The sequence below is a fragment of the Castor canadensis genome, chromosome 8 (genome assembly GCF_047511655.1).
Source record: "Castor canadensis chromosome 8, mCasCan1.hap1v2, whole genome shotgun sequence".
NCBI lineage: Eukaryota > Metazoa > Chordata > Mammalia > Rodentia > Castoridae > Castor > Castor canadensis.
Window position 1 is genome coordinate 56,899,817 of NC_133393.1, and position 24,124 is coordinate 56,923,940.

The 24,124-nt window shown below is 39.6% G+C and overlaps 1 protein-coding gene across 6 annotated transcripts in view; it reads left to right on the forward strand.

Annotated features, from left to right (window-relative positions):
* The window catches only part of Dennd5b (DENN domain containing 5B), a 156,547-nt gene extending 136,026 nt beyond the window's left edge, over window positions 1–20,521 (forward strand). For 5 of the 6 annotated variants that reach the window (XM_074083011.1, XM_020178137.2, XM_020178138.2 and 2 more), the window contains 7 exons: window positions 1,745–1,890; window positions 6,809–6,927; window positions 8,193–8,380; window positions 10,208–10,290; window positions 10,482–10,608; window positions 13,431–13,605; window positions 16,020–20,521. In XM_074083011.1, coding sequence (XP_073939112.1) covers window positions 1,745–1,890; window positions 6,809–6,927; window positions 8,193–8,380; window positions 10,208–10,290; window positions 10,482–10,608; window positions 13,431–13,605; window positions 16,020–16,203 — 1,022 coding nt within the window. In that variant the 3' untranslated portion in view covers window positions 16,204–20,521. The remainder of the gene's footprint in view (window positions 1–1,744; window positions 1,891–6,808; window positions 6,928–8,192; window positions 8,381–10,207; window positions 10,291–10,481; window positions 10,609–13,430; window positions 13,606–16,019) is intronic. The other variant, XM_020178139.2, reaches the window with a different exon arrangement.
* The last annotated feature ends 3,603 nt before the right edge of the window (window positions 20,522–24,124 follow it).

Genomic DNA, 24,124 nt, shown 5'->3' on the forward strand with positions numbered 1-24,124 from the left:
CAGGCCTTTTCTGCAGCTTTTCTAATTCTATCAATGCAAGAAATGAAAGAAGCCTCTGGCACCTAAAATAGTCTTAAACTAACCTCTTCTACTTTCAGTTTCAACAGTCATTTGATTCTAATATTTACTAAGCCGTTAAAGTATGGCATTGGCCTTTTCTCTGACATTTTCCTTTCCTTCAGCCAAAGTAAAAGAACAGAAAGGTTATTCACTCAAATAAAGAAAGTCATTTGTGTAAAATTAGGGAGATGAACCATTTATCCCATTCATTTTCCTCATCTGAGAGTTCACTGTGAGCTCATATTGTGAGGCTATGTCTGGGCACCTTGTCCATAAATGGTTTTCATCCTATGTGTAAGACCTTTCAAGGACAGCTTCTCACAACACTTCCCTCTTGTGTCTGAATCAGTAGAAATTCCAAGGACGCCAATAAAAAACATTGATTCTACCCTGCATATGTATGTGTGTATGTATGTGTATATATACACACACACACAGAGATGCTTCTGATGAGCAAAAAATGTGCTACTGTATTTGAGCCATTTTCATTAAAAAAAAAAAAGTACATGTCAACATGTAATATGTTACTTTATTGTACTTCCACATTTGAGCCAAGACCTGTGATAGGATGGTGACATCTAGTGGCAGGTCTTTAGAATAACCTTCAGAAGAAAAAACTTCACAGATAATCTTCCACATCTTGACTTTCCCCAGATTCTTCTTGCATGTGAGTCACCTTAATACCTTTCCAAATTGCCAGACATGGTGGCATATGCTGTAATTTCAGCATTCAGAAGAGGGAGGCAGAAGAACTGCAAGTTGAAGGACAGCCTCAGTGACATATCAAGACCCCATCTCAAAAAAAAAAAAAAAAAGACTTTCCAAGTTGTAGCTTTGTAGAATTTATGGTGGTATGTTCACAGTGGAGGTGCCATTGTTTATTATTCTTGGCTTTGCATATTGTGCTGATAACAGGGATGGAAAGTTCTTAAAGATCAGTGCTTTCTAGCATTCCCTGAGAAAATCAGCAGTAGTGGGAGACTAACCAAGGATGTCATCTACCCCCTCTTTTCATATGAAGCTCTCTCAGTAACTGTATTCATTTATACTCAATTTTCTTACAAGATTAATTTTTAAAAAATTAAGCAGTGAGCCTACCCTGCAAGTGTGAGGCCCTGAGTTCAAACGCCCATACGACCAAAAAAAGTGAAGCACTGAAAACTCTACATAGCACGATGTTCATATCTACATGTTGTTTTCTTGAGGTGGTTTTTTGTGGTACTGGGGTTTGAACCTAGGGCCTTCACCTTGAGCCACTCCACCAATCCTTTTTTGTGAAGGGTTTGTTTTTCGAGATAGGGTCTTGCAGAACTATTTGCCCAGGTCAGCTTCAAACTGCAATGCTCCTGATCGTTGCCTCCTGAGTAGCTAGGATTACAGGTGTGAGCCACCAGCGCCTGGCTCTTGAGGTTTTTTATAAACCTAATGGTGATACAAATGCCACTCATACATGTATATGTCATGAAAACCTCCACAAGTATCAGGGCTTATGGTTTACAACCTGGGCTTCATGTTTCTAGATTGGAAGAATATATGATCTCATCTCTTTGTATGAGTATATCTTAAAAAGATGGATTATAAAAGCAAACTACCCCTGAAAACCAGCTGTTTTATAGATAGTTATACACATACATAATTAAAGGAGAATTGTAATTTTTCATTAATGTCCACATTCTTCTTTCAGTGATTCCATACAGGTCAGTGATCATCCCAATTAAAAAGCTGAGCAATGCAATCATCACATCAAATCCTTGGATCTGTGTATCGGGAGAACTGGGAGACACAGGAGTAATGCAGATTCCCAAAAACCTCCTGGAGATGACTTTTGAGGTGGGTCATCTAATATATTTCTTAACAGAAAGTACCATATTCAGTTCTACAGAGTGATTTTTCATTTCTCCTTGAATTAAATAAAGTAAGGAAACATGTAAGCATGTGGGATCCTTTCTGTGGTTACATGCTTAATATTTGCTCAAGCAGCTGATGATACTAATTTGTCTTAATATTTTTATCATTATTTTAATTAAGTTCTATTTTTCTACTTGTAATGGCTTTACCAGGTCCTGTTCCATGGTTCCTAGTACCTGACACAAGCAAATAACATTGGAATAAATGCTTTCCAATGTGTCTTGATCCTCACATGCAGGAAGAAAATCTGTTCATACTTCCAGAGGGAAGTGGCACTAATAGAATGTCCTCTTCTCCTGTTCCTTGGGGTCTAGGAATAGCACTTACGAGTGACAGTACTCCCCCAAGAACTCATTTTAATTTTATTTGCATAGTGGACTCACAGCCTTCTATGTATGGAAGAGTAAAACCCTTGATTTTTTTCTTTGCCTATCAATTATACAACATAAACTATGTTATAAATACTATCTTGCTATTTCCAAACACTTAACACACATCAGCCTACTTTTTTCCATTTCTTCTGTGTGAGTAAATTAATAATGCCTTCCCCCCTCATCTGGGTCACTATAATGCCTTCTCTCTGAGATATAAAGAAATATCCCAACTCTGATGTTTCTGTCTAACAGAACTTAATTAGCATTATTTTTACAATTCCTAATACCATTGCTTTATTTTGTGCTTGTCCACAAAGGGCCCTTTTTTTTTCCTATTACAGTAGTATCCCCACATTCATAGTTATACTTTTTACAGTTTCTATTATTTATGGTCAACTGTGGCCCAAAAATATTAAGTGGAAAACTCTAGAGATAAGCAGTTTATAAGTTGGGAGGAAGTTCTTTTGTTTTCTTGGGCTTTTTGGTTTTCACTGTTCCTCAACCAAACTCAAGGCCTCCAACATGACAGGCAAGTGTTCTAACATTGAGCTACATAAACTGTTCCACGAAATAGAAAGGGAAGGAAAACTGCCAAACACATTTTATGAAGCCAGTATTACATTTATCCCAAAACCAGGCAAAGACACCTCCAAAAAGGAGAACTATAGGCCAATCTCCTTAATGAACATTGATACAAAAAACCTCAACAAAATAATGGCAAACCGAATTCAACAACACATCAAAAAGATTATTCACCACGACCAAGTAGGCTTCATCCCAGGGATGCAGGGGTGGTTCAACATATGAAAATCAATAAACGTAATAAACCACATTAATAGAAGCAAAGACAAAAACCACTTGATCATCTCAATAGATGCAGAAAAAGCCTTTGATAAGATCCAACGTCATTTCATGATAAAAGCTCTAAGAAAACTAGGAATAGAAGGAAAGTACCTCAACATTATAAAAGCTATATATGACAAACCTACAGCCAGCATTATACTTAACGGAGAAAAACTGAAACCATTCCCTCTAAAATCAGGAACCAGACAAGGATGCCCACTATCTCCACTCCTATTCAACATAGTTCTGGAATTCCTAGCCAGAGCAGTTAGGCAAGAAGAAGGAATAAAAGGAATACAAATAGGTAAAGAAACTGTCAAAATATCCCTATTTGCAGACGACATGATCCTATACCTTAAAGGCCCAAAAAACTCTACTCAGAAGCTTCTAGACATCATCAATAGCTATAGCAAGGTAGCAGGATATAAAATCAACATAGAAAAATCATTAGCATTTCTATACACTAACAATGAGCAAACTGAAAAAGAATGTATGAAAACAATTCCATTTACAATAGCCTCAAAAAAAATCAAATACCTAGGTGTAAACCTAACAAAAGATGTGAAAGACCTCTACAAGGAAAACTATACACTTCTGAAGAAAGAGATTGAGGAAGACTATAGAAAGTGGAGAGATCTCCCATGCTCATGGATTGGTAGAATCAACATAGTAAAAATGTCGATACTCCCTAAAGTAATCTACATGTTTAATGCAATTCCCATCAAAATTCCAATGACATTCATTAAAGAGATTGAAAAATCTACTGTGAAATTTATATGGAAACACAGGAAGCCACGAATAGCCAAGGCAATACTCAGTCAAAAGAACAATGCAGGAGGTATCACAAGACCTGACTTCAAACTATATTACAAAGCAATAACAATAAAAACAGCATGGTACTGGCACAAAAACAGACATGAAAACCAGTGGAACAGAATAGAGGACCCAGATATGAAGCCACACAACTATAACCAACTTGTCTTTGACAAAGGAGCTAAAAATATACGATGGAGAAATAGCAGCCTCTTCAACAAAAACTGCTGGGAAAACTGGTTAGCAGTCTGCAAAAAACTGAAACTAGATCCATGTATATCACCCTACACCAAGATTAACTCAAAATGGATCAAGGATCTTAATATCAGACCACAAACTCTAAAGTTGATACAAGAAAGAGTAGGAAATACTCTGGAGTTAGTAGGTATAGGTAAGAACTTTCTCAACGAAACCCCAGCAGCACAGCAACTAAGAGATAGCATACATAAATGGGACCTCATAAAGCTAAAAAGCTTCTGTTCATCAAAAGAAATGGTCTCTAAACTGAAGAGAACACCCACAGAGTGGGAGAAAATATTTGCCAGCTATACATCAGACAAAGGACTGATAACCAGAATATATAGGGAACTTATAAAACTAAATTCTCCCAAAACTAATGAACCAATAAAGAAATGGGCATGTGAACTAAACAGAACTTTCTCAAAAGAAGAAATTCAAATGGCCAAAAAACACATGAAAAAATGCTCACCATCTCTAGCAATAAAGGAAATACAAATTAAAACCACGCTAAGATTCCACCTCACCCCTGTTAGAATAGCCATCATGAGCAACACCATGAACAACAGGTGTTGGCAAGGATGCGGGGGAAAAAGGAACTCTCTTACGCTGTTGGTGGGAATGTAAACTAGTGCAACCACTCTGGAAAAAAATTTGGAGGCTACTTAAAAAGCTAGACATAGATCTACCATTTGATCCAGCAATACCACTCTTAGGGATATACCCAAAAGACTGTGACACAGGTTACTCCAGAGGCACCTGCACACCCATGTTTATTGCGACACTATTTACCATACCATAGCCAAGTTATGGAAACAGCCAAGATGCCCCACCACTGACGAATGGATTAAGAAAATGTGGTATCTATACACAATGGAATTTTATGCAGCCATGAAGAAGAACAAAATGTTACCATTCACTGGTAAATGGATGGTATTGGAGAACATCATTCTGAGTGAGGTTAGCCTGGCCCAAAAGACCAAAAATGTATGTTCTCCCTCATATGTGGACATTAGATCAAGGGCAAACACAACAATGGGATTGGACTTTGAGCACATGATAAAAGCGAGAGCACACAAGGGAGGTGTGAGGATAGGTAAGACACCTAAAAAATTAGTTTGCATTTGTTGCCCTTAACGCAGAGAAACTAAAGCAGATACTTTAAAAGCAACTGAGGCCAATAGGAAAAGGGGACCAGGAACTAGAGAAAAGGTGAGATCAAAAAGAATTAACCTAGAAGATAACACACACGCACAGGAAATTAATGTGAGTCAACTCCCTGTATAGCTATCCTTATCTCAACCAGCAAAAACCCTTGTTCCTTCCTATTATGGCTTATACTCTCTCTACAACAAAATTAGAAATAAGGGCAAAATAGTTTCTGCTGGGTATTGAGGGGGTAGAGGGGAGAAGGAGGGAGCGGAGTGGGTGGTAAGGGAGGGGATGGGGGCAGGGGGGAGAAATGACCCAAGCCTTGTATGCACATATGAATAATAATAAAAAAAAAAAAAAACAGCATTGAGCTACAACCCAGCCCACAGTTCATAAGTTTTAAACTGTGTACCATTCTGAGTAGCAGGAGAAGATCTTATGCTTTCTTGCCTAGGAAGTGAATCATCCCATATCCATACAGTATATACTACCTACCCATTAGTGAATAAGCATTTATCAGATCAACTATTGAGGTACTGCAGTTGCTTATACGTGTGTAACCCTTATTTTGCTTAATGATAGTCAGAAAGCACAAGAGTAATGAAGCAAAGGAGGCACTAGGGCATAAAATATGGAAGGACAGATTAACTTTGGTACTATATAGCAGTGTGGCAAAGCATACAGGAAAAAAAGTAATATATGTAAGGTTTGGTACTATGTCAGTTTCATGCACCCACTGGGGATATTAGAATGTGTAACTCCTGTAGAAAGGGGAGACTGTTGTATGCCATTTTTTATAAATAGCTTCACAGACTTCTAGAGAATGAAGTTTCATGTCATTTCTACCTTAATATTTTCTTTTTTTTTTTTTATTTTTCAGTGCTGGGAATCAAACCCAGGGCCTTGCATATACTACACAAGAGCTTTACCACTGAGCTTCATCTTCCCCTTATTAAAAATAGGAAAATACCAATGTTTGTGATTTTTTTTTTTTAGTCTATAGTTGTTTTGATATCCTCTATGTAAGTCAATCTGAATAGCACCTTTTCCCACTTATCAAAATTCTTCTCATCCTTCAAGGCAGAAATCACAAATCACTGTCTCAGTAATGTTTCTGGGTTCCCCAAATAGAAGTAACTATTCCTTCTGCAGCATTCTTCTAGCACTTGTTTACATTTCTAGTCTAGCTCTTGTGTAGTCCACCTTGTTAGGTAGTAAATGTCCATATGTCTCCTGTCCCACTGTGTGAGGGCTCCCTGAGGGCAAGAAATACATGTGGATGCATTTCTCTAGGACATAGCTTAGCCCATTATGCAGGGTAGATCTCTGCATTTTGTAGATGGAACCGAAGTTCCACCACTAAACTTGAGGGGATCAGGACAAGATCAGGTCCTGAATAACCTGTGATCCTATCTCTTCAGTGTCAGAACTTGGGGAAGCTCACCACTGTTCAGATTGGTCATGATAACTCTGGACTGTTAGCCAAATGGCTAGTGGATTGTGTCATGGTCAGAAATGAAATCACAGGACATACATACAGGTAAGTAAATAGCCATAGGAGCAGAGTTCTCTGTTCTGAAGCTGTGTAGATAACAAAAGGTTTTAAATTGTTTTCTTCTAAAGCCTTCTACTGCCATCCTTTTTTCTTTTTGTTTTGCTTTGGTTTTTGGCAGTACTGAGGTTTGAATTCAGGGTCTCACACTAGCAAGTGGTCTGCCACTTGAGCTATGCCCCCAGCACTCCATTGCCTTCTGAACTTTACTTGTTTGGAGTATATTGTTTTGTTTATGTAATACGAAGTCTCCAAAAATTCTTGAAAAAAAGATGTTGTATTTGGTACTAATTAGCCCACAAGTGCTGAAAAAGATTGGCATAACTATGAACAAAAGGAGAGAGAAAAGAAATTTAAGAAGCTGGGCATGGTATTATATGCCTGTAATCCCAGCATTCAGGAGGTTGAGACAGGGAGACTATGAGTTAGATGCCAACCTGGGCAAGACCCTGTCCCAAAACCAAAAAACAACCACACAAAAAGCAGGCTTAAAGTAATTGTGAGCCGGGCACTGGTGGCTCACGCCTGTAATCCTAGCTGTTTAGGAGGCAGAGATCAGGAGAATCAAGGTTCAAAGTCAGCCCAGGCAAATAGTTCAGGAGACCCTGGCTCAGAGGTCTGGTGGAGTGGCTCCAGGTGTCGGCCCTAAGTTCAAACCCCAGTACCGCATAAATAAATTTGATACAGGGAAAAGATCTTTTGGATCCTACCAGTCACTGTAAACCCTTCCCCATGTGAACATGCTCTTCTCCTGTGATTTAACTCCCACTTTAAATTTCTGGTTTGAAAATATTCTGTCCAAAACTAACCAGAGAATTATAATATAGACTAGGTATAAGAAATTTTTAAATATTTTAATTTGGGGGTGATAATTTCTGGCTATGTAGAAAAATGTTCTTATTCTTCAGAGGTTCATGCTGGAGTGTTTCATGGAATGAAATGTCCTAATGTCATAATTTCATGTAAAATACTTCAAAAACAACCACCAAATGAAGCACACAACAAAACATTAATTCTGTGATAAAAATATGGTGTCTAATATACTTTTCTTTTCTATATTTTTGAGAATTTTTGTAATTAAATAATCTAATGATGGTTTCACCGTGGTACCAATTTTAAGCCTCTAACTAAAATTAGAAGGGCTGGAGGCATGGTTCAAGTGGTAGAGTGCCTCCCTAACAAGTATGAAGCTCTGAGTTCAACCCCAATACCACGAAAAAAATTGATGACTCAGTTTTTTCCTACCCTATTAGATTCCCATGTGGGCGGTGGCTGGGGAAAGGCATTGATGATGGGAGCCTGGAGAGAATTCTCATTGGAGAGCTGATAACTTCTGCCTCAGATGAGGACCTGGTCAAGCAGTGTCGGACGCCCCCTCAGCAGAAGTCACCCACCACAGCTCGGAGACTGAGCATCACTTCACTGACTGGGAAAACTGCCAGTGAGTAGTTGATTTTATTTTAGTGTGCCTCAGATGTTGCAGGCGTCATGTTACCATATCATAGAAGTGATTGCATTGTGTTACAGTGAGGAGATTCAAATAGAAAATTAATTTGGAACAAGAGACTTTATTTAATTTTTTGTTTGTTTGTTTTTCATTTTGGGCAAAGAGAATTTAAAAGGGGACGGAAAGAAGTAGGGGTGTAGCTCAGTGATAGAGCTCATGCTTAGCAGGGCTCTGTTGGTTTGACCCCCAGCTCCCAAAAGAAAATTTATTTATTTAAAAAGTAGATTGTACTTCCATCCAAATTATTGCAGTTTCCCAATCTTATGGGGTATGCTGAAAGGAAGCCATCATCCCCCATTTTTGCTCAGATTTTCTTTCTTTCCTTACACAATAAAGAGTAAAGTTTAAATAACCCACAACTCAGAGAAGAAGTAGTTTTTCACAATATGTGCAAGGTGACATTCAGAGAACTAAAAGTTTTCAGTACATTTCAAAATACTACTGATTGGTGTAGGCTGTTTTGGAATGAATAAAAGCTTTTTAAAGTAGACCTGATGTTTCAAGGAAAAAATATTCAGAGCAGGGTAAAACTTAAAAAATAAATAAATAACTGCTAGGTTAAGGAACTTCTGATAGGCTGCCTGAATAGGACCTAAACTGCATTGGCCCACCAAACACCACAAGAATGGTTTAAAAAAAAAAAATGGTATCCACATTTCATCTAGGGTCAGAAGTAAAAGCTATACAAGCCATTTATCAGTCTTCAATCATAAACATTTTCATTTGAACAAATCTTACACATCGGGTTTTTTTGTTTTGTTTGTTTGTTTGTTTTGTTTTGGGTTTTTAGAAAAACCTTGTTCAAATTTTACCTAAAAGACTGTTTTATGTAAAAAATCCTCCAGTAGGGGCTGGGGATATGGCTGTGCCTAGCATGCCTGAAGCCCTGGGTTCTGTCCCCCAGCACTGAAAAAGAAAAAGAAATCCTCCAGCAATATGAACTCCGAGAATCTTAAACAGTATAATGTATAGATTTTTTCCTTTATAAGACGGTAAGGAATTAGGTCTAATAGTTATTCACCACAAGAAAACACCAAAACACATTTTTCTTGTTAACTACTTCTGACTCTAGATGAAATTTGCTTACTATTATTTCTTTTAAATGTTGGTGAGCTGATACAGTTTAGATCCTATTCTATTCAAGCAACCCAGCAGGCTCTCCTTCTAGAAAGTGGCCTTACATGAGTAGATACTGGCTGAGAGAATGAACGGACACAGACTGACTAGCCAAAAAAGGAAAGGAGTCCTGAGCTTTGGGCTGGAATGCCACATAGTACCTGGCATCCTCTCTTTGGACACAACAGCAAAACTTCACACTGAGACCATTCTGAGCCTCAGAAGCCTTGGCCTAAGCCTACTCAGGGGCTCAGACATATGGAACATCTGAAGAATGATGATGGGGTCTTCCCCATCTGGCTCCTCAGATCTGGAGACTCATTAGCACTTTATGACAGGCACCATGCCAGGTGATTTTTCCCAGTCAGGTGCGTGCTTTCCCTGTTTCAGTTGAAAAAAGTCAGGAAATCAAGCACTTGGCTTAGATTAGGGGTTGCAGGTGGTAAGGCTGATATATTTGAATCTACGGATCTTTTGGATTCTTTCCCCTTATGCCAAAATGCCTCCCTCTTGGTCAGACTATCCAGAGGCAAGTTTCATGGAGCCCCTGGCAGAGCCAGCCTGCTCCAGAATGGGCATCATTACTACCCGATAATACTTTATTTTTTTCTCGTGAGAATGCAGCCACTATTCATTATTTTACAGAACCCAATGCTGGACAGATCCAAGAAGGAATTGGAGAAGCTGTGAACAATATTGTGAAACATTTTCACAAACCTGAAAAAGAGGTATTATGGGCTATAAAAAGTATAGTGTGACTTTTGTATGTGATACATAAGGCAATATGGGTGCCTTAATTTTCATTTGTAAGCTTTCTAATAGCTGCAAAAACATGCTACCCTCTGCACTTGTTTCTTTAGTGTTTTTCTTAAGCATAGAGACAGCAGATTTTCCTTGCACTGTGTGTTATGCTTCACAGAGAGGAAGTCTCACGGTACTGCTATGTGGAGAAAATGGCCTGGTGGCAGCACTGGAGCAAGTTTTCCACCATGGATTCAAATCTGCCCGCATTTTTCACAAGAATGTCTTCATCTGGGACTTTGTAGGTAAATTAAGCAGATGTTTGTTATTATAAGGTTATTGAAATATGTCTTAGAAAACTCAGGAGACCCAGAAATTTGAATAAATAAGGATTAATGATCAGGGAGTATGTTTTTTAAAATAAATATCAAATAAGCATTATCTTTGTTTTTCATTCACTCAACAAATATTTGTAATGTGCACAAAATTCCAAACACTGCTCCAGATGCTTGAGATATATATCAATAAACACAGTAGACAGAAACCCCACCATGGACAAACCTCTAATCTGGAGGAGATGGAGGAACAAACAGTACACAAAACCTTAACAGAAATGTAATTCATATGGTATATGGGTAGGTGATCATTAATCTGGAGAAAAATTAAGCAAATGGAGTGGAGAATGTTCTGTGGCATGTTTATAGGCTTTATTGACAAGGTGACATTGGTGTCAAGATGTTAAGCAGGTGAGAAAGTGAAGTATGTGATACCTGAGAGGGCACTCCAAGGAGGAAAGAATGGCCAGTGGCCAGGCCTGGAAATGAAATTTTGTCCTTCCCATAGAGCCACAGAAGACCCCTGGGAGGGAGGGAGAGAGCATGCACGATGAGATTGGGGGCAGGCATGTTTAGTGCCAGGGCCCTATAGGACATTGGCCTTTATCCTGAATGAAATGGAAGCCATTGGAAGGCCTTGAGATGAGGCATGACATGACACAATTTATTTTTTTAAAAAAGGATTTATCTAAGCAGGTGAAATGACTCAAGTGGTGGAGTGCCTGTCAAGCAAATGCTAAATAGATAGGCAAATGGATGGATAGATGGATGGATGGATAATAGATATTTTGAAAAATAAAAGGACTTCTCTAGCTTTGTTTTCCAGTATGGTAACCACTGGCCACACGTGGCTATTTAAATTGATTTAATTTAAGTTAAATTTAAAATTTACATTCTTAGTCACACCAGCCACATTTCAAGTGCTCAGTAGCCTCGTGTGTCTAGTGGCAACCAAATGGACCTCGTTAATACAGAGCATTTCCACAGAACACTCTATTGGGGTGCGCTGCTCCAGCCTGTTAAGGTTTGTGGTCTTTCTTTTTTAAAATTCTCAGTTTTTTTTTTAAATGTAGTTAATAATTTTGTGTTTTGTTAATAAGGCCTAGATGAAGTAGTTACTGATTTCATTTAACCCAAAATTTTCAGGCAAGGAAAAGAAAGTTAACAGAGCGAGGTCCCCAGGAGTGATTTTTCCTTCTGAAATGACCAGAATCTGACTGCTCCTCTCTGGTATAGTCTCTTCTTGAGCTCACACAGTGACGCCCATGTCAAGGACCTCCTTGCAGAGTGTCAGGCAGTGTCCTAGGGCAGAGAATACCATATCAATGGCTAATTCCATTTCACGGAGGGATTTTAAAGAGAATAAGCAGCCAGGTGTGGCGGCACTCATCTGTAATCTCAACATAGGAGAATCAAAAGTTTAAGGCCAGCTAGGCTCCATAGTAATTTCCAAGCTCCTGGGCAACTTAGTAAGACTCTGTCTAAAAATAAAATTTTAAAAACGCAGCTGAGATAAAGGAAATGCAAGTTAAAACTCATCCCAGTCAGAATAGCTGTCATCAAGAAAACAAATAACAACAATTGCCAGGCACAGATGGCTCTCAACTGTAATCCTGTGCAGAGATCAGGAGGATCAAGCTTCGAAGTCAGCCCAGGGCAAATAGTTCCAAGAGACCCTGTCTTGAAAGTAAACAACACAAAAAGGGCTGACTGAATGACTCAGGTGGTAGAGCACCTGCCTAGCAAGTGTGAGGCCCTGAGCACAAACCAGCAAACCCTAGTACCACCAACCCAAAGCAAAAAAATTGCTGGCAAAGATGAAGGAAAGGGAAGAACCCTTACACACTGTGGGTAGGGCTGTACATAGTACAGCCACTATGGAGATCAATATGATGGCTCTGTAAAAACCTAAAAATAGAACTACCTACTATACCACTCTTAGGCATATATCCAAAGGATAAGCACACAACACAGATATCTGCACAGCCATGTTTATTGCAGCACTAGTCACAATAACCAAGCAATGGAATCAGCCTAGCTGCCTAGCAACAGTTGAATGAATAAAGAAAAAATGGCATATGTAGACAATGGAATATTATTCAGCCATAAAGAAGAACAAAATGTTATTTGCAGGAATATGGATGGAATAATACAAATTGAGAAAGATAAATACCACGTGTTCTCTCTCTCATGCAATCTAGAACTAAAAATAAATAAAAAATAAATGACATGAGTGTTAAGATGAGGGGACTGTTTGGAAACCAGGAGGAGGTAAGAGAACAAAGCAGGGATGAATATGATTGAGGTGCTTCATTTCATGCACACATTTAAAAATCCATTAAAAATTGTTTAAAAGGAGGCTTAAGAAAGAGTATTAGAGGGAGGTGAATTTGATCAGACCATTTTGTGCATCTGTGAAATACCACAATGAAATTCTTCTCTACAATTAATATATGCTGATAATTTTTTTCAATGGACTGAGGATATAGGTCAGTGGTAGAATGCTTGCCTAGCATGCACAAGGTTATAGGTTTAAACCCCAGAGCCATTTTCCCTCCTTCTGGAATACAGCCTTAATTAGAAGAATAAGTTCCTGTGAGCATATTGTTCGCCATGACACATGAACCTCTAGAGCTCATTCTCAAGTCAGTGATAAAATAATGATTTGGGTGAAAGGGCTAGCTATAACCCAAAGCCTTGTCAGCGTTTCCAAAGTAAATTAAGTGATGAACCTTTCTGTAAGTGAAGTGTGTTGACAGGTATTGCAATAGATTCTGCTTTCCCTTCCCCAGAGAGAGCGGTTGCTTATTTTGAAACCACTGACCAGATTCTAGACAACGAAGATGATGTCCTTATTCAGAAGTCATCCTGCAAAACCTTCTGTCACTATGTGAATGCTATTAATACTGCACCTAGGAACATTGGGAAGGATGGCAAATTCCAGATTTTAGTTTGCCTTGGAACACGGTAAAAAGCCAGTTTTTTACTTCCCTTATTTTTGTTACGTGTTGGACAACAGTCCAGAAAGGGCTGTACCAGATCTTGCCCCTTCCATAAATCTTTCCTGGGTTTCTGTCATTCTAACTTTTATTATGAAACTACTTTTTTCTGGGTATCTTCCTGACACTTTACCACTACCACCACATGAAGTAGCAACTGAGTTCCACATCTTACAGATGAAAGAATAGGAAATAGATGAAGACACACAATAAGTTAGCAGATTTTCCCAAGGGCACATAGCAAGAAAGAAGAGGGCTGGGGGCATGGTTCTCAAGTAGTGAGCTCTTGCCTACCAAGAACTCATCCCTGAGGTGTAATCCCCAGTGCCAGAAAATAAAGAGGAAAAGCCAAAATTCACATCCATTCCCATTCTGGAGCCCAGGGTCATATCTTTGCTAGCTCCAAAGATATGTAAGTAGATAATAAGTAAGTAGGTTAGTGGGCAGTTAGACACACCAACACATGCACACACATGTATTTACTGTGTAGAGTATCTATGCCACCATATTGCTTTAAATCTGGTGATACTGTGGCATTCCTACTGTATAAGTAGCGTCTTCTCTTTAAGACTATTTCCTACCCCTTTAGTTTTTATTTAATCTTATGTTTTTGTGGTGCTGGGGATCAAACCTAGTACCTGGGACATGCTCTACCACTAACCTACACCCCATGCCTACCCCTTTGTTTTTGAAATGGCACATAGAAACTGTATAATTTACTGATTTTTAAAACAGTTCTCACAGTTACAGGAAGTGAAACACATGGACCTTTAGAAGATTTTTCTTTTTTAAATTTATCTCTGTAGTGCTTATTTTTTCCTAAACTTTGAGAGCCCCAACTTGAGAATCAGGATGGCCTGGTTTTAGGTGTCCTTGTCATGAAAGGCATATTGAGGGATGCTCAGTGAGGATGTTGTAGGTTTTAGCCAATTACCAGGGTTGATTAGGAAACACAGAAGACCTGAGATTATGTCCTAAAACAGCTCAGTTATAGAACTAAGTTCTGTATTTCTTTTTTAAAAGGTGAGGGAAGGGGTGGACAAGTTCAGCTGTGCTTTTTAAGTGTAATCTTTATCTCCTCTTATCTCTATATTGTTCCAATTTATTAGACCAATGCAAACCTTCTAGGTTACAAAATCTACTTAAATGTTTTTCTGTTTTGATTTTGTTCATTTTATTGAATGATATTTTTTAAAGGAGGGCTAGGTATCTAAATCAGTGATAGAGTGCTTGTCTAGCATGCACAGGACACTGGGTTCAATTCCCAATACCACAAAAAAAAAAAAAAAACAGCAAGAAATCCCTACTATTTAATGTAGTGTTTTTTCCCCAAAGGCCCAAGTACTCTGGGCAGACTTTGCTACAGAATACTACCTTTGTTTTAAAAAAAAAAAACATGTAGAGAGCTGGGCCTGGTAGCACATGTCTACATATCTGTAATCCCAGCACCAGTAGGTAAAGGCAAGAGGATCACAAGTTCCAGGCCAGCCTGGGGCTACTTAGCAAGACCCTGTCTCAAAACAAACAAACAGTAAAAAAACAAAAGAACATACGTAAGCACTGATCCTAGCATTTAGGAGACTGAGGCAGGAAGGAATGTAAGTTCAAGGCCAGCCTGAGCTACACAGTAAGCCACCTTCTCAAAAAAAAAAAAAAAGGCCGGGGCACTGGTGTCTCACGCCTATAATCCTAGCTACTCAGGAGGATCATGGTTCAAAAGCCAGCCTGGACAAATAGTTCCACGACACCCTATCTCAACAAAACCCTTCACAAAAATGGGCTGGTGGAGTGGCTCAAGGTGAAGGCCCTGAGTTCAAGCCCCAGTACTGCAAAAAAAAAAAAAAAAAAGATGTGGAAAATGACATTCTATCTTTATGTTGTCCTTTGTTTTTACAATACTGGGGGTGTGGAGGGCTCATATGCTAGGGAAGCACTCTACTGTTGAGCCACATCCAGGTTCCCCTACCTCTTTTGGGTTTGTTTTTTGGGACAGGCTGATCTCAAACTTGTGATCTCCTGCCTCAGCCTCCCTCCTGCCTCCACTTTCCAAGTGCTGGTAGTACAAGCATTTGCCATGATCCCTAACCCTACTTCTTCTAAAAGTGGAAAAATCAGAATAGAAAGTTTCTTTAATGTTCGTAGACTTGGTAATATACTTTTAGAATCTGATAGATTTTTCTATTAGCTTTACGCTCTGATTACTGTCTTTTTTACCAGTGAGTATCCAACTTCTTTGTTTTCTTTCTTCTGCCCTCAGAGCGTGACTAGATTTTGCACCATCCAGTACCACACCTTCTGAGGTGAAAGCACCCAGTATGTGTATGTTATGTAGTGAGGCCCTTAAGTGCTCAGACGTTGTGTTATTTCTGTTTGGGTCTGTAGGGATCATCTGCTTCCCCAGTGGATTCCATTGTTAGCAGAGTGTCCTGCCATCACTCGAATGTATGAGGAGAGCGCGCTGCTGCGAGACCGAATGACTGTCAACTCCCTTATCCGAATTCTGCAGACCATTCAGGACTTTACCATCATCTTAGAAGGATCTCTCATCAAAGGAGTGGATGTATAAACCAACTGCTAGAAATCCAGTCCCAACCTCTGGCTCTTTAACCTTCCCTAACTATGGGGACTGATTTGGACTTGTCACTTCAGGGGGCAGCCCACTGCAAGCCCCAGTTTGAGCAATCTTCACTTTGCAGACAAGGCAAAATGCAGTATTGTAGTTCATTTGAACCTGAATTTAGTATAAAATAGAGTATTTTCATGTGTTAGATGTGTGTAAATATGCTATCTTCTTTAAGAAATTATATTACTCTAATAAGATACTTTTCTTAGATTGAATATTCCTGTGACTTAAAATAAGTAGCTTAAAAGTGTTGGGGCTTTGGGTGGGGAGAATGGTGCTAGTCAGGAAGAAGCCAGTAAACATGTAAATATAGTGTAACCCATTCAGGCTTTTTTTTTTTTTGCTCCAGGTATTACAAAGGAACCCAGAATGCATTGTTCTGTAGTAGCCATCCATCCTGGTGTCCGATCCTTTGTGTGGTGAATGTATGCAGCTTTATCTACTATACGATAATCCTCACTTGTATCTTTTAAGTTATAAACCATTTTGTACGTTTGAATTATGAGTATTTTTCCATTCTTTTGAAAAGTTTTTTAGTTGGCACAAAGTAAAGATACAATTCAAGTATTTTAAATACCAGACCCCAGGAGCTTGGCTGAACTGGAAAGAGAACACACAAAGCCTTGAGAAGTATGTTAAATTGTGGGATTATAACTTCTTTACACTTCAGAAAGATTAGCCTAGACTAACTTCATTCTTGGCATTTTTATTATTGTTATTTGAGGCACTTTGAGGAGATATGAATTTCAAAGTGTTAACCTTGAAGTCATTACAACTGCAAACAGCAACTCAATTCAGTACTTTGAATTTGGCCATCTAAACTCTGCAGTGGTCCTTCACCTCTGGAGGACAACCAGGAGTCCTGCCTTTGTTAAGTTCCAGCCATCCCTCTGCCTGCCCAGCCCCCTCAGGAAATGGAAGGAATGTCTAAGAAGGAGGAGGGCCCTGTATGGCTCAGAATGTTTTTGTGGAAGCATTTGTTGGCCATGATAATGCGAATAACAAGAAGGATTGGGAGAGAATGAACCCTTTCTGGGTGGTTCAGGGCAAGTTTTTTGCTTCCTTGTGAGAGGGGCAGTAATGTAAAACAACTGGCCCAGAGAAGTTACAAACCACTGCAGCACAGACTGATGGAAGAAATGGAAACAAAGAGGCAACAGTTTTGAAAGACCCAAGGTTATAAGTAGCTTTCCAGTTTGATAGTTTATAAAGAAGTTAAGATGTACCCCCAGCACAACAATAACAAAAGGTAAATATAGTGTTAGCTATTACCTTAAATCTTCATTTTCAGATAAGTCCTATAACTAAAAAGGCATTGCTACCTTGCTAGCAGTGAAATTGCCTCAGCAGAGCTTCTTAGCTTTGGCTGCAGCCTCTCAAGCTCCTATTGCAATCTGAGGATCCTGGACTTTACCCAGCACCATTGTTGTCTCCCTAGTTTCCTGAAGGAAGAAACCAGTCAAGTGTCTCATTCCTTCTATCACAGCCCTCAGCCACAGGCAGCCCCTTCACGCTCAGAGAAAAGGTTCTTTGCAAAGAAATGGTGACCTGCGTAGAACAGAGATTTTGTTTATGTATGTTCTAGAGGCATAAGAAGTCCACCATGGGCAATCTACAGACCTGGTTTACCTTGGACTCCTTTTGTATTTAGTGATCAGAAGTGATAAATGGTCCAGTCCAGGATTTTATTCTTGTTATTGTTTCCATAAAGCCATGCTTCTAACACTCAGAAATCAGAAAGATACTCAGGTTAGTGTGCTAGAATTGAGTCGTCTAGCCCAGCCCTCAAATCTTAAATAAGGAAGCAAAACACGAGTTTGCCCTTGCCCCTACCTGGTCCTTGACAACACAGGGTCCCATGCTTACCCCAGACTGCATGAGCCCAACCTTCAAGGCACTCATACCTAAAGATCTGTTGGATCTTTATTCATCCACCTATACAGACAAGAAATAATATTCCTAGAAGATTCATTTGTGCTGGACGCTGGTGCCTCACGCCTGTAATCCTAGCTACTCAGGAGGCAGAGATCAGGAGAATCATGGTTCAAAGCCAGCCCAGGTAAATAATTCACGAGACCCTATCTCGAAAAACCCTTCACAAAAAAAGGGCTGGTGGAGTAGCTTGAGGTATAGGCCCTAAGTTCAAATCCCAGTGCCACAGGAAAAAAAAAGACTCATCTGTATGGACTAACATTTATTTTAACAAATTGCTCTCAAGTTATTAGAAGTTATGTCTGCTGTAAAAAATGGGGAGGAGTGTTGCGTTTGGGCCTGTGTTACTGGTACTTTGAAAACTAATACCAGAAAAAGTTTGATGTAAAGTTTCATCCCACTTCATGCTGTATGCCCCTCACAAGCTGTTCCTCCCCATGGTGGCTCTACACACGTGGGCCTCTGTGAGCTGCTTCCCAGTGATGCTAAGTCCTCACCTTGTAGAGTAAGCGTAATATTTGGAAACAGCATGAAGTCCTTAGAATCCAATGATGAATAAAAAGAATGCTTAAGCTGAATTTGGGATCACTTATAACTATTCTCCAAGTCAATTCCAAAATATTCTGAGCACAATAGAAGCAGGTTCCGTAGGATAAAAGGTACATAACTTTTCAAGATGACTTTTGTGAGGACCATACCCACTTAGGATATCCTTTCTGCTATGTTAATTTTTTTAATTAGTATATTGTTTTAGAATCACCTCAGGTTAAATAAAAATCAATTTTCTATTTGCCTTTTTTTTATTCCAAATTAAAAGTAAAGGACTGGGACCGTAATTAGTATTCACACTTCATAATAGATTAAGAAGAAACCGTTTTAAAGTTGAATTTGCCAGGACTGGGATGTGGCTCAGTTGTAGAGTGCTTGCCTAGCATGTGCAAGTCCTGGGCTCCATCTCCAGCACATCAGTAAGAATAAATAAATTGCCAAAATGACCTCTTCAAAAATGTATCCCCCAAATATTTTTTATGTGTTCTGAAACCTCTCTACTTTTATGACACAGTGGCCTTACACTGATTTTGTTATTACATGTGAGAGCCTGTATCTGTGCTTTGGCGGGGTGGGGGGAATCATTAGCACCTTAAAAATGACTGAGGTTACATGTGAAGTGGTAGAAAGTACAGCCATCTGTAAGAAAAATAGGCTACCAAGAGAAGAATAAAGCCTCCCAACCCTCTCCATTCCCACTCTGTTTGCCACCAGGAATGAGAATATGATAGGAGAAATGTACAATTTGCAAGGGTTTGGGTCTCCCTCTAAAATTTTTCAAATATTTCACACATTATGCTTTTTCTAACCTTGTGGTATTTATTTTAGCATGGCTAACTTGGCTTTTTTGTTTGTTTCAATGAATTTCTGTCCCACTATGTAAATGATAAGAGAAATAACTGAATTGTTCATCGTTTCTTTCTCATCAGTAAATCAGCATTGTGTGTCACGTATATGTTGACACCCCTAAGACATTTTGAAATATGAGGCAATAGACAAGAACCTCAGGTCCCCAAGGAAATATTTATTTAACAGAATTGAGAATATAGTTCCTCATAATAAAATAGCTTCTTTCTGCTAAGAATTAGGATTTTTCACCTAGGGAACTCTTTTCTGTGAGGTTTTCAGAAACTGTTGTGTCCTTTACGTGAGATTGAAAGGACAATCTGAACTTCTGTTTCAGTATTAACACACCTTCACTGATTGAGAGTGGAGCCTTGAGCTCTTCTTTACTTTTATAAAGTGAATTCTATTTCCAAGCCATCAGTGTCTTTTGAAGTTCCTACTTCTCATATAACTATTACATTACCATTTAGCATAACTAAGAAAAAGAAGAGAAAAACAAATTAGGTCCCTTATTCCTATTAACATGCATTTACAGGTCTGCTGAATCAAATTGAATTCCAAGATTGCAGTTGCAGTGTGATCAAAAGAATTCCAGGAAAGCCAGGCACTGGTGGCTCATGCGTGTAAATCCTAGCTACTCGGGGCAGAGATCAGGAGGATCTCAGTTCTAAGCCAACCTAGGCAATAGTTCAGGAGACCCTATCTGGAAAAAACCCATCACCAAACAGGCCTCGTGGTGTGGCTCAAGGTGTTTACCCTGAGTTCAAACCCCAGTACCACAAAAAAAAAAAAAAATCCTAGAAGAGGTTGGGGTGGGATAACTCACTGGTTGACTCTGTGCTTAGTAGCATGCCATAAGGCCCTAGGTTCAGCTCCTCAGCACCAAAAAAAAAAAAAAAAAAAAAAACTCCAAGGAGAACCTAACCGTCCCAAAGCTGACCTAATTACAGATGATCTCCCTCTCAAGGATAAGAACAAGATTGACTTCAAAAAGCATCTCCGTTTGGATGTGGTAGGCATTCTTGTAATCCCAGTACTCATGTGGTTGAGGCAGGAGAGCTGGGAATTCCATGCCAGCCTGGGCTACCTAGAGTTCGGACCAGCTTGAGCTATATCATGAGACCCTGTCTCAAAAAAACAACAGTGAAGGGAAAAAAAAAAAAAAAGCAGCTTTACGTTGGGGGTATATATTACCAGGGTGAAAAAAAATTCATCAAATAACATTTTTCCTCTTTGAAGGGCTCCATCGTATCCTTGGGTTATGTACAAGGGAATCATGCTTGGTCCAATTCCCTGAATGTGCTTGTGTGTGGATCCAACCAAACAAATGAAGGAGTGAAACAGGAAAAAAAAAAACCTATGTTACACTTGAACCATGTATAAATAGACTCTGTACCTTTTTAAATTAGCATTTCTGCATTAAATTATATTGTTTTCTTTTGTGTTAAAGTTATCAGAACTGGATTTTTTTTCTCATCTGAACATAATATAAAATTTAAAGAGTATTGTGATATTAAGCACTTTAACATATCAGAAACTGACGTGGGTTTTTCAGGTTTTGGAGTACATTTAAATATGACTTTTCATGCTTTGTTCTTTACAAATAAAACTGTGAGATTGATACTTTGTTTCGCTTCATTATTGGAGAATCTTACTGTTTCACAGGGCAAGACTTCAGAAAAGCAGAGAGATTAAGCCAAAACTATTAAATAATTTAAAAAAAAAAAAAGCTACGAGGCAACTGGAGTGAAAAGGGTAAGAAAAAAACCCTAGTTCATACCATACAGAAAAAAAAAATCAGTTTTTTGTGGAATTGTATTAAAACCTTCAACTGATTGGATGAATCCCACCCACATTATGGAGGGTAATCTGCTTTACTGGTAGTAAATTCCACAATTTAAATGTTAATCTCATTCCTCCCTCCCCCTGCCTCGCACCCCCAACACACATATGCACACACACACACACACACACACACACACACACACACACAAAATGACAACATCCAGACTAAAAATATCTGGACACTCTGGCCAGATAAATTGACACAAGATTAATTCTCAAACAAACAATAACAAGATTTGCTATAGTAAAAAGAACTCTAAAGAATATAAGAATAGCTTATTTTAGAGCAGCCACTAAACCCTGGAGCTGATGCACGGATGACACGCGCAGGAATTTCAGATGCTCAGGGTTTTTGAGCCTGCTCTGAGAATGAAAGTACAGGTAGACTCCAACAGCAGAGGTCGGAAAGATTTTATTTGTAGAGAATTTAGTTGGAGAAAAGAGAAGAGAAAGACTGCATATTGGAGAATGCAGGGGGACCCGGAAACTGGTGATCCTGTCGGTCAGGGTGGGCAGTGGGTTTTATAGCCTAGTTTGCATTGCCTGAGGGTGAAGATGCCTTTCAAATGCAAACAGGCATTTCTTAGGGAGGAGAAGTGTCTCCTTGACCACTTAGCGCCCTTTTGGGACTTCCCGCTGTCTGTCCTTCAGTCCTTCATTCCCCCCTCTCAATGGTAGCCCTAACTGCTGTTAGGGATTGGGACAACGAAGTCTGTTCAGTAACTGCTTCCTGCTGACAGGGGGCGATGAAGGGGCCCGCAGCGTCAGGGCTGACCACGAGAGGGGTTGTCAAGGGGACTGCGGTAGTAGCTCGTTTTCATCTCCACCAGAGGCATTTGTAGTTTGATGGATTCTAGGCGAGAAGAAACAAACTTGACAAGTAAGTTTAAAATGCAAGTCCCAAACACAAGCAAGAGGATGGGCAACTATAGGCCCCAGAAAGGGTAGGAACCAAGTCCTGGATGGGAGCCAGGATTTTATTTGTTCCCATACCTGAGTAGAAACCTGAGTTTCAAGAGATTGCCCACGGAGCCATTTAGCTTGTTGGAGAATGTAATCTGCACGTTCCTCTACAATACCTGAAGTGTTTATATATGTAACAGGAGGTATTGGCAATGGCACATACCTCCCCTTGTTTAGCCAAAAGAAAATCTAGGGCGGTGGTCCATTACCATACAGGCAAGGGACGACAAAGACCTTTGCATGTCCTTAATGGCAAGGCCTACCTGGTCTGAGGTGTCCTCTACCACTTTGGTTAGGTTTTTTTGCAGTTACATGATTGGCAATTACCTCATAGCTGATTCCAGCAAGGGCTGCAACTAATGCTGCTATCCCTAAAACCATTAAAGTAACCTCCCTTTTATCCCTATGGGAAGCTGTTCACCTTGTAGTTAGCATTTCTCTTTTCTTCCAAATGGCTGCATGAGCATGCAGGATCAGGAAGGCATACTTAGAATCTGTATAGATGTTGACTCTGTTCTTTTGACAGTCTTAGGGCTTCTGTTAGGGCCACTAATTCTGTCAATTGAGCACTTGTATTAGGAGGAAGAGGACCTGATTTGAGAATGCCAAATTCTGTCACCACTGCAAACCCTGAATGTCTGACACTATTCTTGACAAAGGAACTGCCATCAGTGTATAATTCTAGATCTGGGTTTTTTAAGGGCTGATCAGTTAGGTCGGGCGGCATAATTTTCCATAAGTACGTCCTCACACGAGTGCTCAGGATTTCCCTCTGCCTCTGGTAAAAGGGATGCAGGATTTAGGCTCTGACAGGTCCCTCCCAGAAGCTGGGCCTGATATTTAAGTAGACAGCTGTCAGATAGCCAAAGTTTTCCTTTTGAGTTTAAAATTCCCCCTAGGTCGTGTGGGTTATAAACTGTTAGAGGGCGGTTTAGGATAAGTTTCTGAGCTTCAAGCACTAGAAGGCTTACTGCAGCCATTGCTCTGAGGCATCCTGGCCATCCCTTGGCTACCTGATCTAACTCTTTGCTTAAGTAACTTACTGGCTGGGGAGTGATGCCCCGGAGCTGAGTCACCATACCCAAGGCCAGTCCTCCCTTTTCATAGACATTTAATTGAAACTTGTCTTGTATTGGGAAACCCAGGGCAGGAGCTGTCATAAGAGCCTTTTTTAACCTGTGGAATGGATTTTCTGACTTGTCATTACACTCAATAAAGGGCTGGGTAGTATAAAGGCCTGGCTAGGTCTGCATATCCCAGGATCCAAATTCTACAGTATACTGTGACCCCCAAAAAGGCCCTCAATTGTTTTAGAGTTTTAGGTAGAGGAAACATCAGGATTGGATGGATTCTGTCTTCTCCTAGAGATCTCATTTTTTTCTCCAGGACAAGACCTAAATATGTAACCCTAGACTGACACAATTGGGCTTTTTCTTTAGAGATCTTATAACCTCTTATCTGCTAAGAAGTTTTGTAAGGACTCAGTGGCTCGTGAAATGAAAGGCTCATTTGGTCCACAGAGCAGGTCATCTACATATTGTAGCAGAGTAGCTTGTGGGTATTGCCATTCTGCCAAGTCTTGGGTTAGTGCTAACCCAAAGAGGTGGGGCTGTCTCTGAATCCCTGGGGGAGGACAGTCCAAGTGACCTGTCCAGACTTCCTTGTGGGGTCCTCAAAGGCAAAGATAGGTTGACTTTTAGGGTGTAAGGGAATGCAAAAGAAGGCATCT